This window comes from Marmota flaviventris, chromosome 12 (assembly GCF_047511675.1).
Source record: "Marmota flaviventris isolate mMarFla1 chromosome 12, mMarFla1.hap1, whole genome shotgun sequence".
NCBI lineage: Eukaryota > Metazoa > Chordata > Mammalia > Rodentia > Sciuridae > Marmota > Marmota flaviventris.
Genome location: NC_092509.1, coordinates 59,981,131 through 60,002,677, shown reverse-complemented (window position 1 = coordinate 60,002,677; position 21,547 = coordinate 59,981,131). Strand labels below are relative to the sequence as shown.

The following is a 21,547-nucleotide window of genomic DNA, read 5'->3' as shown; positions in this document are numbered from 1 at the left end:
TTTTCTGGAAGAAGGCAAGGGAGGCCACAGAGTTAGCCTTGCATGCCTCCTTCTGTGTGTCCCATGGAACATGGAACACTCACCTAGTGGTCTCAGAGACACAGCTACATGTAGAGGGCATGGGAGGGAGGACAGGTGTGAGAATAGAGAAGAGCTCAGCTCTGGCTCGCAGGTGGAGGCTGTCCACACAGGGCTCATTTCCCTTGTTCCCACCTGGCCCACACTATCAGGCCATGTGATGCCTAACACCCACCCACCCTTGTGAATACCGGCTCCTTCAAATAAATGGGACCAGTGGTATGAAGCTGTGCCGGGGCAGGGTGAGGCTGTCACCCCATCTCTAATTACCAGCACTGTAACCACGTGCTCAACGCCATTGTCACTGTTGATGGCACCTCCTCCAAGGGTGGGCTCTGCATTAGGTGATGGCTAGGCAAGCCCTTTCCAGGTGTCCTCTTGGTCAGCCTCAAGTTCTTTTTTTTTTTTTTTTTAGTTTATTTTTTAGTGGGAGTTGGACACAAAACCTTTATTTTATTTATTTATTTTTATGTGGTGCTAAGGATCGAACCTAGGACCTCACATGTGCAAGGCGAGCACTCTATGCCTGAGCCACAACCCGAGACCAGCATCCAGTTCTTAAGCCCACATTTTCTTCCCATCACCCATGATCACTGCCACCGGCTTCCTGCCCGCCCAACTCCACTCCACTATTAAAGTCACGCTTCAAACTGACATTTTCTTCTTAATTTTTAATCAGTCTGTGTCAAGAAAAAACCAGGACCCGATCAAGCTTCCAGCCCTCACTGCTCTGTCGGCACAGCAATTTTATGGATCAGAGTTTTGTTTATATTTGTCTAAAACCCAGAGGAGGAAAGGAATCAACTCCACAAACCAATATATATTTGAAGAGACACTTTCGGAGTCAGGGCATTTTTTGTTTGTTTGTTTGCTATATATCAATCAATCAGTTTCATAGGAACAACACCCAGTGGGCACTGTTAAGACCCCTGCAGCAGGACTGTAGGGATGGCAGGCAGGCGAGGCAGCTCAAGGCCCCAGAAGCAAGACAGGAGGGCAGTTTTGGGGCTGGGAGGAGCCTCCTGATTCTGCAGGACAAAATAAAGGGGGAATAAAGAATTCACTTTCTTTGGAGGAAGAATATGTTTACAGAAACAATTTCTGTTTTGGAAAATAAAAATATGTCTAAGTTTTGGAGTAAGGGCAACAACATAACAGTCACCCAGAAAGAAACTCATGACTCGGTCAACTGTTGGATGGAGTCTTTTTAAAAGTCCCAAACCAAACATTACCTTAGTTACTTTCTCCACCATGAGATGTATTTGAACACATTCTGATCATATGTAAAGTCACGCGACTTAGCCAACACCAGGGATCCATGTGCCATACCACGAACACAAATACTGATGCTCCATCACCAAACGCTGATGCTTTGATGCTCCATGGCACAGAGTACGAGAACTCCCCTCCTTGAAGAAATTGCCAGAAAGTAGAGTCTGCTTGTCTTTCCTTCCCTTTCTGATGGGGACCGCCACATCCTGCTCTGAGCAGAGTTTTCCCGGCTGAAGGAAGATGGTCTGAATGTCATCCGAGAGCCTCTCTGTTGGAAGTTGGTCCCTTACTGAGGGCACAGGGGAGGTGTGCTCCTCTTCTGATAGCTCAACATGGACTTTCTGCAGAGGCTGACCCGTCCAGCTTTGGAGTCCAGCAACAGTTTGAAGCAGATTTGAGAAGCAAATTTACAAAATGTGACATGCTTTCAGAGGGGGCAGGGAGCACTCATAACAGAGGCCAACAGGATGTGTGATGCAGTGGGTGCATATGGAACTGCCCCAGGTTCCGCAGGACTGAGCACACTCAACACCTCCCTTCAGGACAGCACAGGGGTCTGCCCTCTGCGCTCCGTTCCCCACTGGTCTTATCAAATCCTCGAGTGTCTTTTAAAAGCACTGCCCCTGCAGTTTGTTAGCCTCACTGTTGAGTTCGAGATGTATGATGTGAATCACTGTCCCCATGTAGATAGATTAGAAAATGTCCCTCATGCCCTCAAGCTCTGTCTGTCTGTGGCTTTCCCTCCAAGGCTGAAGATTCCTTTCCCCAAGGGGCAGTCGAATTTTGAGGAGTTCACCCAGTTAGGGATCTTCTTCCATTAGAGGAATCTCTGTTAAAGAAGACACGCTTATGAGCTTAGTATAACTAAAAACACCATAGCAATTTGGAATTTTGACAATTCCAGAAATCAGTGAGGAGAAGAAAGATCAAATAAGCCAACTCTTTGGTATAACATCTATTTGCTGGAAAGCAATTGTGATCCTATTCCCAGTTCATTAAAAAAATAAAATAAAGTGTTAGACTTTAGTGACAGATTCAAGTTCAGAAAGGCAGTGTGGTTTTCAGGAAAGGTACTGTGTGGGGACCCAAGAGGCCTCTGTTTCTGTCTTGCTAATGCCATAAAATAGAATTCATAGTTGCAAAGTTGGGCTGGTGCTTTCCTCCCCTGGGAAACAGATCCCTAAATAATTGATACATTTCCCTCCCTTTCCATGAGCTGTACTCTGCCCTTCTTTGTAACAGGTGCATGAGCACCTTTTATCTCACATGGGGTAAAAGTAACTTCTATATACACAGCACTTCTCTGGGGCTGGGACACTGTCAGGGCCCTGACATTTCTCTTTGCCTGGGTGTGTTATCCTCTTCCTAAGCTCTGCTTTTAGAAGCCCTGCCTAATTAAGGGATAAAGAAGGAAAACATCCTGTATCACATACCTGCTACAAAACTAAAGCAGGGCCACTGTAGCCTTTCTACTCTGGATGGCGTGGCGCCCTTTGGGTCTCCTAAAATTTCCATTAGTGGACCTATTATTTGCAAAATAATAATCATTCCTTACAATGACTGGCCTTGGCCAAAGCCTCTACTTATTACAGAAAGCAGAAAGCAATGGGAACTGAGTGGAAGGCAAATGACTCAGCCCTGAGCTAGGGAGCCGGGCTGTGCGCAGCAAGGGGCTGGCTTAACGATGCTGGGTGTGAGGTGTTTACAGGTGCAGCTCAGCCTTGGGGCAAATACTTACCATCTGCAATGTCGATGCCCGGGCTGGTGGATGCCACCTCCCCCACCGTGCTAGTAATTGTGTCAGGGTTGTCCGAGGTGGGGCGGGTGCCCCCTTGGCACATGGGAGGTGAATATAGACTCTGAAGCAGCTCAGAAGAGCCCGATGTGCTGTCACAGGTTTCTGACTCTCCTGGTCCTGTATCCGTGTCCCCAGAGCCAGGATATGCTGGGGGGCTCTGGTCGTCCACAGGTATAGGGCATCCCTGGCCCACCGAGGCCAGATACCCGGGGCCTAAGGCACTCAAGCCACCACTCACAGCCTCATCATAGGACGGGAGCATGACGGGCACACCATCCACTACCACGAAGTCAGGGTCACTGCTGGAACTCCTGGGAGGCCCCCTGTGTGGAGGAAATGGTGTCAATAAGTCAGAAGGCTACTCCAGTGCTCCCCACCAGAGCTGGGATGCTTGGGGCTCCTGTGGGTGCTAGAAACCAGCATGGATGGTGGTACAGAAGAACCAGCCTAATTTCTGGGTCTGCTCTGGCAGACAGTGAAGCCCACCATGGCCATGCTTGAGAGGGAAGAGGTTTTGCTCTTGTCACTCTTGTGTCCTCCTGCCTCAGTGCTTCCTGTTGCCTCTGAGATCTACTACCTCCTGTACTTCTTTCCTCCCTAATTTGGCCTCTGGGTTTGGGCTATTAACTTGTGTATGGAAGGGAAGGAACCATGTGTCCCATTCTAGCAGAATATCCCAAAGTGCCTCTGCTGTATCTCCCGGGATGGTTGTTGAAAGCAGAGTGGCACCGTGAAACCTCCAGGGAATGGTGGACCCTAAGTGCCCCGTGGAAGATGACTAGTCTGTGCCTGATATGTTTTGTTTTCTGGTATAGTATAAAAACCACTCATTTTTACACAAGACAGAATACTAACAAAATGAAAAAGTCTGACTAGGAGCACGCTCTGACCTGATTTCCTCATTCAAGTTGCGTGGGTTCATAGGCCACCTCCTGACTCCTCCAGCATGGTAGCTTACGCACAGCCTGTGCTGCTGGCATGAGAGCTCTGGTGGTGGCTGGGAAGCCAATTTGCTACCTCACAGGCATGCTCATGTAGGGGCACTTGCATTGCTCTGGGCCTGGCCCCTGTATATCTCATCACCCAGCATGGTCAGCACAGCTGGGCTCGAGCCCAGGTGGTGTCTGACACCAACCCCAGGCTCCATCGGACTACTGCACTCTGTTCCTGGCTCCAGAAGGAACCCAGAGTGGTAAGTGGCGGACAGAACTTACTGATTCTGCTGAAAGCTAGAGCTCTGAGCTGCATTGAGGTCAGATAGTGACATGTCAGGAAGGAAAGGTGACCCATTTGGGCAGGAGGAGCCTGAATCCCCAAGTGCTGATGGCTCCAAATCCCAAAGATACGAAAGGTCTGGACATGGCACCTGAGGTAGAGGACAGTATCTGACTGCACTTTTCTCTAATGATTGAAGGATGGTCTGGAGTCCACTATGAGAAACATCTTGCAAAGGCCTACGGCTCATGGTGGTGAGCTCCTTGATCTATAGTTCTTCAAGGCTACCCGGAGAGGGTGGAAGATTGTCAAAGCCCATGCTCCCTAAAGGGTGGCAGGCAGGAGGGAAGGATATTTGGAATCTGATGTTGCCTCTCTTAGAGCCACTAGTTAGTGCATCCTGGACAAAGGACCTCCTCTTCTCTCTCAGGTCTCCTCTCTGTCCCTTTCACCTCCAGGTCATCCTGTCCAGGACAGGCCTCTCTGTATTCTCCATTTACCACCCTAATGGTCTGTGCTCAGGCGGCGTCCCCCATGACCTGTCAGCTTCCCCTCTGCTAAGCCCCAACCAGGCTGCTCAGCTGTCATATGCCCTGTCATCAAACATCTCCACAGTGTCTGTATTCCTGGGACATGGGGAACAATCTTCATTCTTGACTTGCCCTTGAGAATCTTACCATCCATTTGGACAGATGGAATCGAATTTTCCAAAACTAGAGAATAATACAAGACGGAAACACTCAAGGGATTTAGAACATCAAGTGAAAGAGTTTTGAGAACATTTTTGAAACATCTTCATATTTAGTCGATATCCTGGAAACTTCTTCCAAGCATAAGTAGAAAAATAGCTTCTGTGGGCCATTTTAAAGTACTCTAATGTACTATAAATCATAGCCGTGTATTTAGCCTCCTCTTTGTGATCCTTCGGCCTTTCTGAGATACCGTAATTGCTCAGTGATAGAACATGGTTCCTGGATTAATAAATAATAATGATGCAGACTCAGAATGGATGGCAGGTTTGAGAGGAAGGAAGTTTCTGGCACTTCAGGATGGGCTTGGTGATGGCACCAGGGTGGCACAGACACATCTTTTGGTATGGAAAGGGGTGCAGGTGACCCTATACCTAGCACACTTTCATGGCTAGGGAAAGTGGCATGCCTATAAGATATGACCCTGCAGGGATTCTAACTCACTGTTATGACTTGGATCCATCCCAAAGGCTCGTGTGTTGAGGACCAGCTGATAGCGCTACTGCGAGGTTGTGGAGACTTTAAGAAGTAGGACCTAGTGGTAGGAATCAGATATTGCACACGGGCCCTTGAAAGGGATCTTGGGACTTGAGCCTCTCTCCTGTGCCCTTCTCTCTGCTTTCTGGCTAATGTGACTTGAGCAGCCTTGCTCCACTGTTTGCTCTCTGAAGTGATGTTCTCCCTTGCCTCGGGCCCACAGTGATAGGACCAGCCGACCATGAACTAAAATCTCTGAAACCCTGTGTCCAAAATAAATCTTTCCTCCTTTGAAGTTGTTTATCTCATGTATTTCATCATAGTGACCACAAAGCTGACTAACACATGCCGACTTAGCATTGCTAAGGGAAGTGAGGTGTCCTGCCCTGGAGGGGTGGGGCTAAGGGAAAGGGAGTGAATGTTGTCCCCAATAAGCTGTCCCTTTCCTCATAGGGAGTTGTGAGAGATACACTGGGTTTTCCTGGAGGGGAGAGAAGGAGGTGGCTGGTTCCAGGAGCCTTTTCCTTCCCTAAGCAAAATTCCCCCTTTCAGGGGTGGTTTGCATGATCCTGGGAGCTAGACTGTTCTTAGTGGGGGAAGTTCCCTGTTCTGAAGCATTAGGTCCTAAATCATTATGATAACTACAGGGGTGAAGACACCAGGCTGAGCTTATTTGTGTAGCCAACAGGGGCAGTGGGTGGGGCACGGGGTCGGGGTATAGAGATCCACCCTCCAAATATCCCATTCAGCAGGCTCAGATTAGACTCCAGGCAGAGGCTCACTAGTCCTTTCCTGATTGCCCATCATGTCTGTTCTCCCTCCTGAGACTGCCCATTGCACACACAACTGACCTCTGCTGGATACACACCTCGGACCTATGTCCTTTGCACATGTCTAATCCTCTAGGGCCACATGAAGGTGGCGCCCTGTGGGGCAGTGAGCACCAGGCAGCCTCTCATTTGTTTCCCTTCTCCAGCCCTCACAATGCTTGCCCCAGAATGTTCTCCTGGGGGAAGGACAAATGAGGCCCATGGTGCTCTGGCCCCCAGATACCCCAAAACATTTCTGGAAGATGTTTCTCTCTCTTCCCTGTTCCACCCAAGGATCTTGGCTTTACACTTGTCACATGCTCTCTCGGCTGCACTGACCTGGGTGGGAAGTGGGCCTTGAACTTGGTCTGGAACATCCTGGCCAAGATGACAAGCAGCAGCACCAGCAGCACACTGGTTGCCGTGAATGCCACGATCTTCCATGTGGTCAGGAGGGTCTCGTGGGTGCTGGGCCATGTTTGCTCTGCCGTGAGAGAACAGAACCATGCAAGAGGTTTGTGCTGTGGGTGCCAAATTCCCGTAGGTTCTGTTGATGGATTCATCTGGCACATGAGACACCCAGAGAGTACCTATTGGCCCCTTGGGGCTCACAGTGACACCGTGCACCTGGCACAGTGCCTATAAATCACATTAGGATTCACACAACACTAAAACCCATCTCCATCATGGGCTCTGTGAGGTTGCAGACCTTCCCGTTCAGATTCTACACCTGGCCTGAGAGCCTGGCATAATCTGAATAATGGGCCTCCTTGTGCAGAGAGTGGCAGGGGTCCTCTTTCTGAAGGAAGTTGTTCTGAAATGGACCAAGGGCTGGGGGAGGGAGGAATGGGACTATAGGCCTTGGTGATGTTCTGGGACTTGTTATTGGTTGGGGTAAAGGGTGGTGGCATAAAGCCAAAAAAGGAGGATTAAGGGGACAGGCCTGTCCCAAAGCCCTCAGCCTCACTTTGTCCATCAAGTGCCTGAAAGTAAGATTCAGAAAGAACAGACCCTTCCAGAACAGAGCTTCAGCCTTTTGCCACAAGCTACCCCGTCCCCTGCCTCCTCCTCCCTCCTCTCATCATGCTCGGTGGCCGTCCTCTTATTCTGTGCACCTCTCCCCTTGCTGGTTCACGTGGACACCTGTGTGCCTCCAGATTCCCAGTATTAACAAAGCATGTCCCTCACATGCTGTGTCCAGGGTGGCAGCATGCAGCCATCACTGTGGCTTGGAGCAGTGGCCATGGCCATGGTCTTCAAGTGCTGGAGAGAGTGGGAAGGGAAGGGCAGGGCAGGAGACTGGCATGCCGGTACCCAGGCCTCTGTCATGTGGTCACTACCTTGGTGGGCTGAGTGGTGAAGCTAGTTCCCAAGTAATTTGTCACTAAGTTAGGAAAGCACTGGAACCTGAAAATGGCCTCCATTTGTGTAAGTGAGAAAAAGTCCAAGCGTCCATAGTATCATTTATATTCTCATGTACATTTTTAGTGGAAGAGAAAGGTGGATCACTGAGTCCCAGGGCAGGGTGCAGGATTCTGGTTACACCCCAAGGCCTGTATACTTGCCTGTATTCTTGCCAAAGACGGGAGAAAACTGACCAGAGGCCGAGGTCCTTTCATGAATGCCAAGGGACTAGGGACCCTGTCCAGAGGACCAGCATTTTAACCTGGGAATGGACAGGTTAGTACTCCCGACCCTCAGAACAGGGCCTGGAATCATCTGGCACAGGACAGCCCAGCCCCACATATCAGCAACACGTTTCCACAGCCTGTTCCTGATGCCGGCTGTGGGAGGGGAGCAGACACAAGCTATCCCTGGAGGGCCTGCCATTCCTCCTCCCAGGGACCCACCTGATTTGATACAGTAGACTTGATAGGAAGGGAACCACTCTCCGTACTGGCAGGTGATGTACTTGTAGTCACTGGTGAGGCTGTAGCCAGGATCGCAGTAAAACTCCACCACAGTTCCATGGTTGTAGCGCTCACAAGGCCGCGGGTGGCAGATGAAATCTCCGTGACTCACCATTGGAGGTAGTGGACAAACTTGGGCAGTGGGGGAGAATAAGAGTTTCAGAACCAGAGGTTCACCCTGTCGGAAGCCCTTCAGACACACACTGGTCCAGGAGAGCATGCGGCTTAAAGATGTGCTTCTGCATTCATCACCAGGACACTGAGATGCGCCTGCATTGGCCCCTTCTTTTGTATTTTCACATAAGGTCAAATGGAATATTCTGAGCACATGCTGCTTTCACATGGTGTTGTAAAGCACACCGTAAAAGAGAGGCTCATTTTACAATGCAAAGAGTGTGCCTATTTAATAGATGGTATTAGCTACTCTATTAATAATGCATGCTATTATGTGCCAGACAGCCTAGTAAATAAAATTAAGATATTTGTGGACAAAATCTTTACCCAAAGGCACAGCTATGCCAAGTCTGCTTTTCTGCAACCACAGTAGTGATTTGGAACTGTTTGAAACACAGGGCTGTGGTCCTAACCGGATCCTCCAGTGTCATCTTGGGGTCTGGCTGATGACAAACATGGAGCAATTTTTCTACCTCTGCTTGTGGATCCAGGCCACACACACCCTTCCCATAATGGGGAATGAGACACCTTGGGTTCTAGGTTCGCTTCTGCCACCAACACACTGTGTGACTTTAAACAGTTCACTTAATATCCAGAAGCCTTGATTGTTCTCCTCTGCAAAATAGAAGCTTATTCTGTGCTAGATGAAGTTTGAGGGTTTTCTGACTCTAATATTCCATGAGATTGGGGGAAAAGAAAAGCTGGTTTTAGTTTCCTATCTCGAGATTGCATTCTGGGCTGCAAGGAAAGAATGGCTCTATCTCTGGAACCAGAAAGACAGTTTTAGCAGTTTGGTCCTTATTCATCTCCTACTACAGAGAGCTCTTTTTCATGGAGAAGGACTAAGAAATAAATAGCATTCTTCAGGAAATAATAAAACCATGAATTCTACCAACGGCAGCCTAAAACCCACACCTGTGGAAACCTCTAAGAACTTAGAGCAAAAACAAAAACAAAAACAAAAAAACACACAAATCCAAAAGAGAGTTAACTTTCAAGTCCCTTGCTCCGGGCAACCAAATGCCCTAGACAGTGTAGATCTCTGGGTACTGCCCATCACTTACTGGCTGGTTTTGCAGTGAGAGCCACCACCCCACATTGGCTTCCCTGTGAAGGGCACAGGAAAAAGCATATAGTAGGACTCACTGGCAGCACATGCCCACTGAGGCTGGGTGACAAGATGGGACCCATCATGGAGGCATCCCAAGGCATGTGGATGGATACAGGCTCACTCTCGCTTGCTCGCTCTCATTCTCCCCCTCTTTCCCTCCCTCCCTGTAAACAGTGCTGCACTGTAGACCTATTTTGTCTCTTTTAGATATGAGGAAACAGAAGCTCAAAGTAGCAACCAGAGGAGTGAGTGGGAGCCCAGGCTTGCTCTAGACAGAAGTAGGTCTTAATTCTGGCTGAACTACTCTCTAGTCATGAGACACCAAGTCCCTTCTCATCTCTGAGCTTCAGGGTTCTGATCTGTAAAACAAGAAGAGTCCCTGGGGGCTGTTCTAAGGAATGCCGGTAAAGCCTTCATTCAGAACCAACATATATGAATCTGTAGGGCCAGCCAAGACCCAAGTCTCTAAAGAGAGGGAACATCATGAGGTAGTGGCTTATATGGGTGATGGGAGAGAGGAGAAGCCAACAGGGGCACCCCAAGATCAGCAGCTGCAGGAGGCCACTGCCACCATTGGGTGGGTAGGATGAAGGGGTCTTCATTGCTGGGGTCCTCAGTAGAAGTTGGAACCCCAGAGGTCTATTCTGCAGGAGCTGGAGCCAAGGACACGCAGACACTGCAGGAGATGTCCCCAGGCAGAAAGAGTGGAGGAGAAGACCTAGTTTTTCCACCTGCCACCCTCCAGCCTCCCTCTGGGCAGAGCTAGTGGGAAGCCAGGTGACCAGGGAGCCTAGGAAATGAGGTCTTCAGCGGGAACTCTGCCTGTAACATGGTGTCGTGTAGGGAAGGCCTAGGGACAGACCTGAGGCCCACAGCCCAGGGTGTGCTCAATAAACGTTGGTTGCCAGGTGGGTTGCTAGAAGGGCCCCACGGGTGAGCACTGGTAGCCATGATTAGAAGCTCTGACTTTGAAGGCTGAGGAGCTTTTGCTGCCCCAGGGGTGTTCCCTGGGCTGGCAGGTGCCCTTTACTGCTGTCCATGGCATGGAGTCACATCACCTCTGCATTTCCATTTACACAAATGGGGGTTCTTTTCAGATTCAATATCTCCAGGGTGTTCTGGGAAGATCCAAGGAAGATAACAGTTGAGGAAGAGGGACAGAGAAAAAGGCACTTGCAATGGTGGCTGGTCTGAGAGGTCCAGGGGTAAGTCAGCGAGGGCTCCTCCCAATCCATTGGCCCTCCTCTATGCCATTTTTCCTCCACTCAGTTCTTGTAAGAACACAGGGAAGGGTACCCCAGTGACCTCTAGGGATGACAGGCTCATCTGGTTGCCTGAGGTTCCCAGCATAGCTGCAAACCAGTGGAGTCCAGCTGTATGCTAGTGGAAGTCATTTCTATGGGCGTGGGTATACTAAGTGTCCACCAACAGATGAATGGATTTAAAAAAGAAAGGCTACACACACACACACACACACACACACACACACACAACACATACATGCCATGGAGTATTATTTATCCTTGAAAAATAAAGAAATCCAGCCATTTGTGACCACAGGGAGGACATTAAACTAAATGAAAAAAGCCAGACACAGAAAGAAAAATACTGGACGATGCGTGATCTTACCAATATGTAGAATCCAAAAAAGTTAAGTTCATAGAAACAGAATAGAGTGGTGGTTACCAGGCGTAGGGAGGTGGGGGAAGTGGGCAGATATTGCTCAAAGGGCATATCTGTTTCAGTTAGGGAGGGTGAACAAATCTGGATCAAGGGACCATGGTTAGCAATGCTGTGTTGTATCCTGGAAATTGGCTGAGGGTAGATCTCAGGTGTTCTCACCACAGACATAAAGAGGTAACTGTGTGAGGAGGACAGGTAACTTGCTCGGCTACAGTCATCATTTTGCTATGTATACATACATCAAAACATCGTGTGCTACACCTTGATTATGCATGAATTCGATGAAAATTACAGCATCCAGAGCACTGAGGCTCTCCTCCTAGCAGGCTCTCCAAAAAGTCCCCAAGGGCCCTGGTAGGTTTAGAAAATTACCAGAACTGTTTTCAAGGCCCAGAAAACCTCATGAAAGAGGCCCCGTGAATATATGCATGTTTGTTATCAGCACCAATTTTTCTCACTTGGCCTCAAGGATACAGGACTGTTCAAACCATAACATCAACCCCAAGGCAAGCAGTCCCATGATGTGCTAAAGATTGCTGTACTGTACGATCCATCATTTAATGAGACAAAGGGAGGCTGGGCTGTGGAATTACTCAAATTTGTGTTCAAATCAGTGCTCTACCCTTGATGAGCTGTGAGGTGTTCGGCAGCTTGTTTAACTTCCTAGGTCTTCACTTTCCCATCAGAGAAACCGTTCCCAACTCACTAAGTCGCTGTGAAGATTATAAGCTGCATTAAAATCATGGCTCAAACATCAGGAACGCCCTGAGGACATGGTAAATAATAGCTAGTGGTTATCACTGGTGCCCAAACTTGCTGGAGCCCCTGTGCCACCCTTCCCATGACTGCCACTGCCAGGCTTCCTATGCAGTTAGAATCCCTGGGTTGTAACAGGGTAGTCCCGAAGAGAACCTGGTTGCATCTAACTGTCATGTTTTCTTGGAGGCCGGGTAAAATCCATCCATTGCAGAGTCTTTCCTTCTGAGACTGTCATGATCCCTTGTAATGGAGATGCATTCGCCTCTAAGTGGAAACATTTGTCTTCACACCTTGCACCTGGCAGACCATTAGCTTCTCTGTTAAAGGAAACCCCTGAGAGGTGCAATCAGGGCAGAGGGTGGGGAAGTGTTCTCTGACTTGGAAGGAAACAACAACAAAAGCACAATTAATTTATAAACTTGTTGAAACTTATTTAAAAATCCTGAGGGACTTCTACTTCCATCCAACACAGCCTCCCCTTGGAGCTAAACTGAGTTCTGGTACCCTGTCCGCTCTGCCCCTTCTCTAAGAGGCAGACAATGCCACATGACGGAAGGCACACACAGAAGCCTCCAACACAGGGCACGGTGACCTCATGGTCAGCATTTGAAATAACCCACATGTTCCTAGACTGCTGGTGAGTAAAAGTGCAAAGCTACCCCTGAGAATTCCCTTCCAATCATCCTGTGACTCAGATCCCATCGGCCACTAGTTCTAAGCAAGCCATACCTGCCAGAACCTGTGGGAGGCACGAACAAAAATTCTTCTGTAACTCTATTTTTAACATGTTTCTCACAGCTTTAGAGATTATTAGCAGCAGTTATTGCTTTTATGAGGTTTGCAGTCTAGACATTCTGTGGTTCCAGGCAGAGTCCAAGCGAGGCTCCGCTGCAGTATGGCCAGAAATGGACAATAATTATTGTCCACCAGGTGTCAAAGCTCTGCTCCTTGTTTGATGACAGAGGATTATAGCTCCTTTCAGAATAGCAGGAAAATGCCTCTCTATACACACGATGGCAGAATACAGTTTTTACCATATTTAGTCTCTCATGGAGCTCGACGGAGATGGGCTAGTGCAGGACTGAGATGTAGGGGCCTGAAACCCTCAATATGCCCTGTGTTGGCTAAGAAGGACCTGAGCTGGGCTGGACAGGCGAGCCAGAGGCCTGCTGTCAGACCGTGGTTCCCCCTAATAAGCTCTCTATTTCTTTCCAACCTCCTGAAAATTTCCAAGGCAGCTCTTCTGCCTCTAAACGCCATCATTTCCTCACTCCTTGCCTGGTTCCTCCTGGTCAGATTGAAAGCAGCATGAACACCAGACCCCTCAGGAAGCTTTCCCTGCACACCCAGGCAATGCTCTTAGAATTCCTCAGATACTGCATTTTATTTGCATATACGAAAAAAAAAATCCCCAGCTTACCATGAGGCCATATCGTGATAAAGCCTTGGTAAACAGAAAGTATCATAAGGAAAATGCATTTAAGAAACCCAACCTGCCAAACACTCAAGCTGAGCAATACAGCACGAGGTACAGTATCTGTTGCTCCCCTTTGTGAACACACAGCTGATGGAACTGCAGCTTGAAGTTGCTGCCCAGCATCAGAAGATCTTACTGTCTACTGTCAGTCCAGAAAAAGAACAAAATTCAAAATTTGAAGTACAGTTTCTACTGAATGCATATTGTTTTTCCACTACAGTAAAGCTGAAAAATCTTTTTTTTTTTTTTTTTGGTACTAGAGATTAAACCCAGAGATGTTTTACCACTAAGCCACATCCCTACCCCTTTTTGTCTTTTGAGACCTGTCTCACTAAGTTGCTTAGGACCTTGCTAAGTTGCTGAGGCTGGCCTCTAACTCACAACACCCCCCACCCCCGCCTCAGCCTCCACAGTTGCTGGGATTACAGGCATGCACCCTAGTGCCCAGCCATAAAGCTAAAAAATCTTTAAGTCAAAACCATCCTAACTAAGTCAAGAATCATCCATACGTGTATAAATCTGTGACCTCATTGAGAGGGCTATCTTTTAAATTTTTGTCACTTCGATAGTATCCAGCATTATTCTTGGTAAACACTTTTTAAGTGAGTGAATAAAAACTTCATTGTCTTCATGATAAACCATAGTCCCTCCTCTGTCCACCACTCTCCCATTGTCGATGAGCTGTAATTTCTATGCTGTACTGGTCCCATTTTTTTTAATGCAAAAAGAAGTTGAGAAATAACAACAGATTACCAGTTTCTTTACCTCATGGCTACATCGGGCAAGGACCTGTGTGCATTTTAAGGATGTCCTAGTGATGTGAGCCAGAGTTTTGCCAGCCCCACCTCTGAGAACTAGTACAATAAAGAGGTCAGTGTTCTAACATCTACAAAACAATGCCAGTCAGTGCTTCCCGTGAGATCTAAAAGTTGTGCAGAGCATAGGGCAAAACGTACATGATAAAAATTGAATGTTTAATGCAAACATCCTGTATTCCATGGAACAACACTCACAACACAGACGTGGTGGTACTAGTAGAGTAAGAGGCAAGTGTGTGTGGGGTGGACTTACATCCATGCAAAAATAAAGCACAGTTATTGCAAATCTGGGACTTGGAAAATAAGGGACAAGAAAAGGATGTTCAAGATTTCTTCCTTAAAAAAAATACATAAAGATGAAGATAAACCCAGCAACTTGGGAGGCTGAGGCAGAAGGATCCCGCGATCAAAGCTAGGCTCAGCAGATTAGCAAGGCACTTAGTAACTCAGAGAGACCCTGTCTCTAAATAGGAGAAGAAGAAGGAGGTGGGGAGAAGGTTGAGGAAGAGGAGGGAGGAGGAGGGGGATGAGGAAGGGGAGAGGAAGGAAGGAAGGGAGGGAGGGAGGGAGGGAGGGAGGGAGGGAAAAAAGGGCTGGGGATGTGGCTCAGTGACTAAGCATCCCTGGTTTAATCCCTAGTACAAAAAAAAAAAAAAAGATGAAGATATATAGTGCTCTTTTGTCTTGGTTAGAAAAAAAACCCAAAGCCATTTTATTCTGTTATCTATCTATATCCATTTACAACATATATGTAAAGACTTTTGGGGAGCAGTTTTAGGCTCACAGCAATGTTGAGCAGAAGGTGCCAAGATTTTCCTTATGCCTTCTGCCCTAACACATGCACAGCTTTCTCAATCAACATCCCTCCCCTGAGAATTTGTTACCAGTGACAAACTTGTATTAACACCTCATCATTGTCTTGAGCCCATGGTTTATATTAGGGCTCACTCTTGCTGTTGTACGTTCTGTGGGTTTGGACCATGTACAATGCCACATCTTCACCTTCACAGCATCACACAGAGTAGTTTCACTGTCCCACACATTCTTTGTGCTCTGCCTCATCATCCTTCCATCTGCTGGTGACCACTGATTTTTTTTTTTACTGTTGCCATAGTTTTTCCTTTTCCAAAATGTCATATAGATGGAATCACACAGTATGCAGTCTTTTCAGAATGGTTTCTTTCATTTAGAATATGCATTTAAAGATCTTGTGTTGAGTGGGAGAAAATCTTGAGCAGCTACTTCTCGGATAGGGGATTAATATCCAGAATATATAATAAACACAAAAAGCTGAACACCGAAAAAAAAAAAAAAAAAAACCAAAAAAGAAAACAAACAAAAAAAGACACAGAAATTTCTTAAAACAAACAAAATGGCCAACAAACATATATAAAAAAATGTACAATATCTCTAGGATTGAAGGAAAAGCAAATCAGAACTGCACTAAGATTTCATCTTGCTCCAGTCATAATGGCAACAACCAAGAATACAAGCAACAGTAAGTGCTGATGAGGTTGGGGGTAAAGGGAACACTTGTACTTTGTTGGTGGGACTGCAGACTAGTACAACCACTCTGGGAAGTAGTATGGGGATTCCTCAAAAAACTAGGGATGGAACCACCATATGACCCAGCTATCCAACTCCTTGGTATTTTCCCAAGAGATCTAAAATCACCATACTAAAGCAATACAACCACCTCAATGATTACAACAGCACAATTCACAATAACTAAATTATGGAATCAATCCAGATGCCAATCAATAGATGAATGGATTAAGAAATTGTGATACACACACACACACACACACACACACTCAGCCATAAAACACAATGAAATTATGGCATTTGCTGGTAAATGCATGGAAAGGAGAATATCGTGCTAAATGAAATAAGCCAAATCTAGAAACTCCAAGGTCAAATGTGGAAGCTAGAGAAAATAAAAGAAAGGGGAGGAAAGGATAGGATAATACAAAAAAAAAAAAACAATCAAAATACAAATTAATAGATGAGTGAAAAGAAGTCATGTAGAATAGAGGAAGGAGAATGAAAGAGGGGAGTGAGCACGGGAGGGAAAAGGAGAAAATCAATTCCCACGCATGTATGAATTTGTCAGGATAAACCCAACTACAATGTTTATAAAGTCCTAAAAGAAAAAAAAAAAGACTCTCTGTCTTTTCAGAGAGTTTGGTAGCTCATTTTTTTTTTTTTTTTTTTTTTTTTTTAGTGTTGAATACTATTCTACTGTCTGAAGGTATCAGTTTGTTTATCGATTCACCTATACTGAAAGTCACTTTGAAGTTTTGGCAATTATGAATAAAGTTGCTATAAACATAGTGGGCAGGTTTTCATGTGGACACAAGTTTTCAGCTTCTTTTGAGTAAATGCCAAAGAGCACAATTGCTATTGGATTGGCTATCCTATTTAGTTTTGTAAAAAACCACCCAAATGTCTTCCAAAGTGGCTATACCAGTTTTCATTGCCACCAGAAATAAGAGCTCATGTTGCTCCACATACTCATCTGCATTTGGTGTGTCTGTGTCCAGGATTTTGGCCATTCTAATAGGTAGTGTAGTTGCATCTTGTTGAGGTTTTAATTTGTGTTTCCCCAATGACACCTGACACAGAGCATATTTACATATGTTCATTTGCCATCTGTATCTTTTCTTTGGCGAGATATCTATTAAAGGTCTTTGGATCATTTTACAATCAGGTTATTAGTGTTCTTCTTGTAGAGTTTTAAGAGTTCTTTCCTATATTTTGGATGAGAGTCTCCTTTATTTGATGTGCCCTTTGCAAATGTTTTCTACCCATTTGTGGTTTGTCTTCTTATTCTCTTGATGCTAACTCTCACAGAACAGAATTTTCAAATTTTAACAAAGTCCAACTGATCAATTATTTCTTTCATGGATCACACCTTCAAAGTTGTTTCTTAAAAGACATCATGATACCCAAGGTCATCTAGATATTTTTCCCATGTTATATTCTAGGAACTTTATAGTTTTGCATTTTACACTTAGGCCTATGATCCATTTTTAGTTCATATCTGTAAAGAGGACAAGTTGTATGTCTATATAGATTTTTCCCACTTTGGCACTTGTTGAGATGTTTTAGCACCACATATTGTAAAGACTATATGTGCTTCCTGTGTCGCCTTTGCTTCTTTGTCTCTGTTGATCATATTTATGGGGGTCTGTTTCTGGGTCCTCTATCCTGTTCAGTTGTCTATTATTTCACCAATACCACACTGTCTTGACTGCTGTAGCCTTACGGTAAGTCTTGGCTTTTTTTTTTTTTTTGGTATTGGGGATTGAACCCGAGCAACATCCCCAGCCCTTTTAAATATATTATTTAGAGACAGGGTCTCACTGCATTGCTTAGGGCCTTGATAAGTTGCTGAGGCTGGCTTTGAACTCTTGATTCTTCTACCTCAGTCTCAGGAGCTGCTGGGATTACCCATGTGTGCCACCATTCCAGGCTTTATGGTAAGTCTTGAGGTCAGGCAATGTCCTTTGAAATTGTTCTTCTCCTTCAATATTGTGTTGGCTGTTCTGGTTCTTTTGCTTTTCCATATAAACTTTAGAATCAGTTTATAAATCCCCCAAAATAATAACTCCCCAAATAATAATAATAGGATCTGAGTCTATGAATCAAGTTGGGAAGAACTAATATCTGGATAAAATTATGTAGTTCTTTGATTTCTTTCATGCAAGTTTTATGGTTTTCTTCATATAAATCTTGTACACAATTTGTTAGATTGATACCTAAGCATTTTATTTTGGGGAAGCAAATGTAAATGGTACTGTTTTAAGTTTCAAATTCCACTTGTTCATTCCTGGTCCAAAGGAAAATGGTAGACTTTGCTTATTAATCTGTGTCTTGCAGCCATGCTATAATAACTTATTAATGATAGAAGTTTTTTAAAAGAATTTTGCTTGATCAATTCTTCTGGATTTTCCACATAGATGATCACGTCATCCATGGACAAAGCCAGTTTTATTTATTTTCCCAAACTGTACAAGTTTTATTTCCTTTTCTTGACTTACTGCAGTAGTTAGGACTTCCAGAATGAGGTTGAAAAGAATTGGTGGGAAAGAACCTCCTTGCTTTGTTCCTAATCAGAGTAGGAAATCTCCTAGTTTCTTATCAAGTCTGATGTTAGTTGTAGGATTTCTGTAGATATTCTTCATCAAGTTGAAGTTTCCCCCTATTCCCACTTTATTGAGTTTTGAATCATGAATCAGTGTCAGATTTTTACTGGATTCTTTTTCTGAATCTGTGGATAAGATCAAGTGCTTTATTTTTTTAACCTATTGATTTGATGGACTACTTAATTGATTTTTAAGTGCTGAACCAGCCTTGCATATCTGAATAAATCCTATTTGGTCATGGTATAATTCTTTATACATTGTTGGATTCGATTTGCTAATATTTTGTTGAGGAATTTTGCATCTATATTCATGAAAGATATTGATCTTATAATGTCTTTGTCAGGTTTTGATTTTAGGGTAATGCTGGCTTCACAGAATAAGTTAGGAAGTATTCCCTCTGTTTCTGCCCCCTCACTGTTTCCTCATTTATCAAAGAGAGAAAACAATACTCACTCACTAGAGCAAAGTTGGAGTTTATATCAGAATATTGCCTGGCTTGTTTTCAGGGATGGGGACCTGCAACCCCAGCTTAGCCATAAAGTGAGGTTTGGAAAGAGGAAAGCTTTTTTTCTGATTTCCTGGGATCTCCAAATTCCTCACACTCCATGAAGGCCTAGACATAAATGTCTAATCCTGCTGATCCTCTCCACATTCCCTGGAAAAATATGATCTAATTAAGTTTGAGTTGGGAGAGTGTCTCTCTAGCCAGATGCTCCCCATGAGGAGCAGACCAGTCACAGGGACTCCTGCAATAGATTCTTTTCTGTGGTCATTGCGACGTGAGGACACCAGGACCCTCTTGGGGAGGTGAATGCAGCCTTGCTCTCAGACCAGGAAGCTGATAATCCAGAAGGATTTAAGGATGCACCACTGGGCTTCCTGTCTCACTCTTGGCAGTCCTGCCTAGCTTCTTCTGGGAGATGGACTGCACCATCTTCTGGATAGATGTGGCTTCCCTGTGAGATAGTCTTCCAACCTCCCTTTGCCCTCACAAGGGACTCAGAGCAGCCTTCTCCTACCAAAGTCACTCCTTCCATATCATCAGCCCCTGAATCTTTTTTTTTTTTTCAAAAGACTGGTGACTCCCAGTCTCTGGGAGTGCTATTCACTACACCAGCAGGGGTGGGACAACTCAGAGGGCCCCCATGGTCAAGTAGCAAATGCCACTTTGTGTTTTGGGGAGTATTGGAAGCAGACACCCATGCTGTCCCCACTACCAGTGTGTTGTCTGGAGCATTTTCATTTGCTTACAGGCAAATAACTCTCAAACTACTTCGCTCCTCTTCTATGTATACCAAGCTCTCATCTCCACTGTCTGAGCTCAGAGATCAACTAATTCTACTGTCTGAAGCAAAATAAACCTACAAAGAAAGCCCGATGCATTTCCAAGTAGGAAAATAAAAGGTTCCTCCATGATTTCTTCCTATTTTTGCATTATTAGCATGAAAGTACCCCCTTTTGCATAAAAAAAGCCAATTATACTTGGACTGTCTGCATTTTAGACTTTCTAGCTTCTTCATTCCTCTATCTAGGTACATGGATTATACTCTTTCACTCATTTTAAAATTCATTTATGTAACAAGTATTTTTTGGAGAACCAGAGAAACTAGGTTCTATTTGGTCCTTTCTTCAGATGATAGGTAAGCAAATGAATATTTATGTGTCTGGGTGAGCCCTCTGCGCTATCTTCTGAAAAAAAAAAATTATTACCACACTCTCATATACTGGATGGAGATCCCAAGCTGCACATCTCCCAAGAGGGTATAAAAGACACGTAGACCAAAAGGAGCCAGGTGTTCTTTTATCCACAGTAAGATCCAAAATGTACACAGTACTGGCAAACCAGGTCTACATTTTGGACTAGAAAATCAGAGGTAAAATGTTTAAGAAGCTTAAGGGCCAGGCCTCCCTGCTTCCTCTAGATGGGTCATGTGCACACCATGCTGGAGAAACTGAAGATTCTCTTGACATACAAGGAGGCTGGGTGGTGGGATCATGAGGTCAGTGCCAGTGGGGAGCAACAGAAAAGAGAAAAGGACCAGGAGGAGAGAGAGGTTGCAGACAGAAGTTTCCATCAGGAGAGGATAGGTCATATGTGGATATCCTGTGGATAATGCAAAGCCCCCCCCCCCCCGAGTCTTCAACGCCGACAAGAGTGGATTCTACTACTGCCTGGTGGTTAAAATCCACTTGAATCGTGGTGGAGGGATTGTTTCCTCATGGAGAATGGTCAGAAGATGCTTTCTCTTGCCCCTCCCACAGTTTTAGGCAGGTAACAAAGTGCCTGCAACAGCGAATGTGGTTGTCAGAGCTGGAAGAAACTGCCCATCTATCTAAGCAATAGACTGATTTCAAACTAAGGAACTGCTCATGTTATATCAGATCACAAACTCTCCTCCACAGTGGAGATTAATGGGAGTCAGATCACAAATTCTCTACCACAGTGGAGATTAATGGGAGTCAGATCACAAATTCTCTACCACAGTGGAGATTAATGGGAGTCAGAAGAGAAATTAACATTATTGGGGGTGGGGGTACAAGAATATACTTTAAATGAGCTGTTCTGGGAAGTACCCAAAAGAGGTGACTTTTAGACTGAAATCTAGAGCAGCCCTATTCCTCATGGGGACCTAGACCATTACCTATGCATCAGTTATGTGCTGCAGAGTCTGTGAGAAAATAAGAAATAAATCTGGCCTTGTCACAACATCTGTGTGTGTTTTTGATTCCTATTTATTTAAATGTAATTCGACAATAGTCAAACCTAATAATTAAAAATGGGGCTTGTATTATGTCTTCATCATTTTTTTTCTAGAATCCATTTTTATTGTCTATTATACAAGCATTGAGCTGCAGCATATTGGAAAACACCACCCAATCCTGGTCCTTTCTCTAGCATGGTGAGAAGCACTGATTCCATCACAGATGCCCATGTGAATGCATGGCCACAATGACCAGGACCCAGTCAAGGGCAGTGCTGTGAGGGAGAACATGTCAGGTAGAGGGGGTGGCACCCATGAAGGAAGGTTGGAAGCACTGAAGGGGGGCCCCGGGTGGTGGTTGTGAGTG

The 21,547-nt window shown here is 45.4% G+C and overlaps 1 protein-coding gene across 1 annotated transcript in view; it reads right to left on the bottom strand.

The window, feature by feature from the left end:
* Positions 1 to 733: 733 nt before the first annotated feature.
* Susd4 (sushi domain containing 4) overlaps positions 734 to 21,547 on the bottom strand; it is a 130,519-nt gene continuing 109,705 nt past the window's right edge. The window contains exons 6-9 of the mRNA XM_027934853.2: positions 8,249 to 8,440; positions 6,738 to 6,882; positions 3,089 to 3,471; positions 734 to 2,179 (exon numbers count right to left, since the gene is read on the bottom strand). Coding sequence (XP_027790654.1) covers positions 2,151 to 2,179; positions 3,089 to 3,471; positions 6,738 to 6,882; positions 8,249 to 8,440 — 749 coding nt within the window. The 3' untranslated portion in view covers positions 734 to 2,150. The remainder of the gene's footprint in view (positions 2,180 to 3,088; positions 3,472 to 6,737; positions 6,883 to 8,248; positions 8,441 to 21,547) is intronic.